Source organism: Apodemus sylvaticus, chromosome 1 (assembly GCF_947179515.1).
Source record: "Apodemus sylvaticus chromosome 1, mApoSyl1.1, whole genome shotgun sequence".
Lineage (NCBI taxonomy): Eukaryota > Metazoa > Chordata > Mammalia > Rodentia > Muridae > Apodemus > Apodemus sylvaticus.
This window is the reverse complement of record NC_067472.1, coordinates 98466069-98469910: the sequence shown is the minus strand read 5'-3', so window position 1 is coordinate 98469910 and position 3842 is coordinate 98466069. Positions and strand designations below refer to the sequence as shown.

General features: G+C 37.9%; 1 protein-coding gene across 1 annotated transcript; it reads left to right on the top strand.

Moving 5' to 3' along the window:
* Window positions 1–1594: 1594 nt before the first annotated feature.
* LOC127679932 (olfactory receptor 10T2-like) lies at window positions 1595–2578 on the top strand. Its single transcript, XM_052175511.1, has one exon. It carries the CDS (start codon window positions 1595–1597, stop codon window positions 2576–2578), a length of 984 nt encoding a protein of 327 aa, XP_052031471.1.
* The last annotated feature ends 1264 nt before the right edge of the window (window positions 2579–3842 follow it).

Here is a 3842-nt window from a genome sequence, read left to right as displayed (position 1 = left end):
CCTACCACATGGTTTCTTAGGTTGCCATGAGATATCACTATCTTACCTCTACATATTTGTGACATATTGTTAGTATGACATATGTGCCCATTTTCTGCCTAGGCTACTACTATATCCTATACCTAAATCCACAATGCAAATAGAAAATAGTAACTTTTCTGATAAGAGGTACTTATGTCTTTTATCATTCTAATTTAATCTTTGTGAGTCTTACTGGATAATTTCTATTAGCATCTCTTTATTTGTTTTCCATGCCTTCTTTTCCTATTAAAGTTTCTTCAAGTTTTTTTCCTCATCACCTTTAACAGTAGAGAAGGTTAAAAAGAAAAATTCTCTAGAGAGAGTTTCTGGCAATTTCCTCTCCCACTTTTTTTCATAGATAGTATGCCAAAGGAACAGACAAGATAGAATTCTGACTTGTGAAATTTGTCTGTGGAACTTCACGCTTGCTCTGCAAAAGGAGAAATGTTCACCTTTACCAGCTAGAAAAGGCACTGTGAGTTCTGCTAAAAATGTAAGAGGTCATCACATCACCTTGCCCACATTTTGCAGTTCTGGAATGAGCCTGTGTCTTTTAGATCATGATAACTCTAGTCGAGTTCATTATATCATCTAGGTATTGGAAAAGAACTATGAGGAGACCTTAACATCTGTAAGTATTTAAAAATTATGCTATGCTTAAAGACCTAATACATTAAAACTGTGGATTTTGTTATTTCTCTACCTTCAATTACTATACTAAGAACCTGTAACTCACACATGCTGATTTCATTTCTTCATCTGACCTGATCATTGGTGCAAAAACTGTTTGCTAGGAATCAGAAGGTGGTAGAGAATATAAACAGTATCTGGACCACACTGAAAAAAAGCAGACGTTTCTTTAGAATTTCCTGCTTTATCTCTGCAGAATTTTAAAAATTCACATAGGTTTGAAAGCAAGTTATTCAGCTATTGTGTGTAGTCAAATAATAATTTAGTAAACAATGCTGAGGGGCCAGGGTTACATTAAATGAGAAATATCATTTGAACCCTATGTTATATCAAAATACAAAAGCCTGAAGACATCTATGTTCTCTGTTTTCTTTTGTGAAGTCAAAGAAAATGAAAAATAGAAAAGGTGTTTTGGAATGCTTTGTGAGTAGACTGTAAGAACATATTTGGGGCCATTCTGTGAGTTTCATGCAGATTTTCATACTTGAAACATTCCCTCAACTCTTAAGCTCTTGGCTTGACTTAGGTCCTTATTTGTGCATATACACATACATTCACTTCTTTATTTGTGCATATATGTAGTGTGTGCATGTGTATAAACACATTTCTTGGTACATATGTGAACATGTGTGGGAGTCAATGTTTTTCCTTGTAACATGTGGGTCCTTGAGATTGAACTCACATCATTGGGCTTAGCTGGAAATATATGATCTTTATCTGATGAGTTATTTCAATGCTTTTACCTCCCCTTTTTACAGGTTCATTTATTCAATTTGTTTAATATTAACTGGACAGTTTTGGTTAAGTAACTGACAGCATCAGTGTAGAAGCTCCTCACAATCATCTTAGAGCCTTGAGGATCAAAATTGCTGCCACTTACAGGATGGGCAATCACAGCACAGTGACCACATTCCTTCTGTGGGGTTTTTCCAGTTTCCCAGAGCTACAGAATCTACTGTTTGTTGTGATTCTGCTCTCCCATGTAAGCATTCTCTTAGCAAATGCATCCATCATGGTGGCCATCAAGTTCAATCACAGCCTTCACACCCCCATGTACTTTTTCCTTTTTTCCCTGTCCTTTTCAGAAACATGCACCTCTATGGTGATCTTGCCCCGAATGTTAGTGGACTTGATATCAGAGAGCAAGGCCATCTCTCTCCCTGAGTGTGCTACCCAGATGTTTTTCTTCTTTGGACTAGCTGCCAACAACTGTTTCATCATGGCTGCCATGTCCTATGACCGTTACACTGCCATCCACAGCCCACTGCATTATCATATCTTTATGACCCCAAAGGTCTGCTTTCAGCTCATAATAGCTTCCTGTGTGGTTGGGTTCCTTTGTTCTCTCAGCATCACCTTCATTATATTCAACTTGTCTTTCTGTGACTCCAATACTATCCAGCACTTTTTCTGTGATATTTCACCCTTGGTTCACCTTGCCTGTGATTACACTGCTCATCATGCAGTGATTATTTTTATTCTCTCTGCATTTGTGCTGGTGGGCAGCTTTGTTTTAATCATGATTTCTTATGTCTTCATAGTATTCCTCGTTGTAAAAATGCCTTCTGCACAGGGGAGGCATAAGGCCTTCTCAACATGCTCCTCCCACCTCACAGTTGTATCTATGCACTATGGATTTGCCTGCTTTGTCTACTTGATACCCAAGAACAGTGACTCCTTTCGTGAAGACATGCTGATGGCTGTCACATACACAGTACTGACACCTCTGCTCAACCCCATTGTTTACAGCCTAAGAAATAAAGAAATGCAGACAGCCCTGAGGAAGGTACTAGACAGTGCCAGTAAAATTATACCTTGTTTGGCAATGAAAAAACCGGAACATTTAAGGACAACTATTGAGCACTGACAACAATAGTGGAAAATTTAATATTTCCGTCAAAACCATTATTTAATGTACAAAGTGATTAAAGTATTATCTAACTGCCTGAATTTTCCTGGTGTCATCATTGTCCTACAGCAAATATATCACGATTTTTAAACATTTATGAGTACATGTATACATTTAACAGGCCTATTAGAATGCTTTGGAACACTATTTTCATTATTATGGTTGCTTTGGTGGAAAATAAAATGATTATATTAGTGAGAAAAAAGTAAAAGAAATCAGTAGACAAGAAAGAAGAAGACTAGTGATATAGATAGAAAACAGAAGAGAAAGAGATGTGGATGGAGGAGTACAATGAATAGAAATTGGAAGTGTGATTGGCTGATGAAGGAGAATGTATAAACTCTTTAAGACAGATATGATCATAATAATGAAATACTTAGTGTCAACTTAAAATACTGATTAATTCCTATTAAAAACCAGAGATTAGTACAATGGATATATTCATGTAAAAAAAAAAAACCCTGATAAATAAAATCCCCAGATCAATAGGAACTCACTAATTTCCCCATCTCTTCGCATCCATCCTGTGACCTTGCAGCCTCCTCCACAAAATAAAATAAAATAAAATAAAATAAAATAAAATAAAATAAAATAAAATAAAATAAAATAAAATAAAATATGAGAATAAAAATGTTTTGTGAAAACTGAAGTGCCACGGTATATCACATAGTATACTGTTTTTGTGTACAAATCTTTATTCATAAATGTTCATTGCATTGGTCATTTGTCTGTTTTGAGGCCTCTGGCTTCTACTCCACTGTCTATACTGGATCATCACAGTGCCTCTTCTAGGACATCCTGTCGTTATCCTGTGTCATGGAGATCCTGCAGGTTTGGATCTGCAAATGCAGAACTGGCCCTTTCACATGTTCCAGTAATCATAGATGGGGTAGATTCTGGGGTGGATCAATTCACAGCTTAGGATCTGTACCTGGGAGGTAGCTGAGTTGATCAGCCAGCAAGATCACCTGCACCCATACCACCAGGGAAAGAAATGCCAGCACTTTGCCTGTTATGCTAACTCGTTCAATGCTGCAGCCTGAGAGGATCAGGGGCATCTCTCCTGCTCTTATGTCCTTGGGGTTGGCTCACCCACAGGCCTTCCACCATGGTCAGCGCTACTATGCTGCCCATCAATGTGCAGGGCCTGTTCTTCTGAAGGTTCTAGCTGGTTAAGAGCAGGGCAGCCCTCCTGCCTGCCATAGGCACAAGGGGGTGGAGA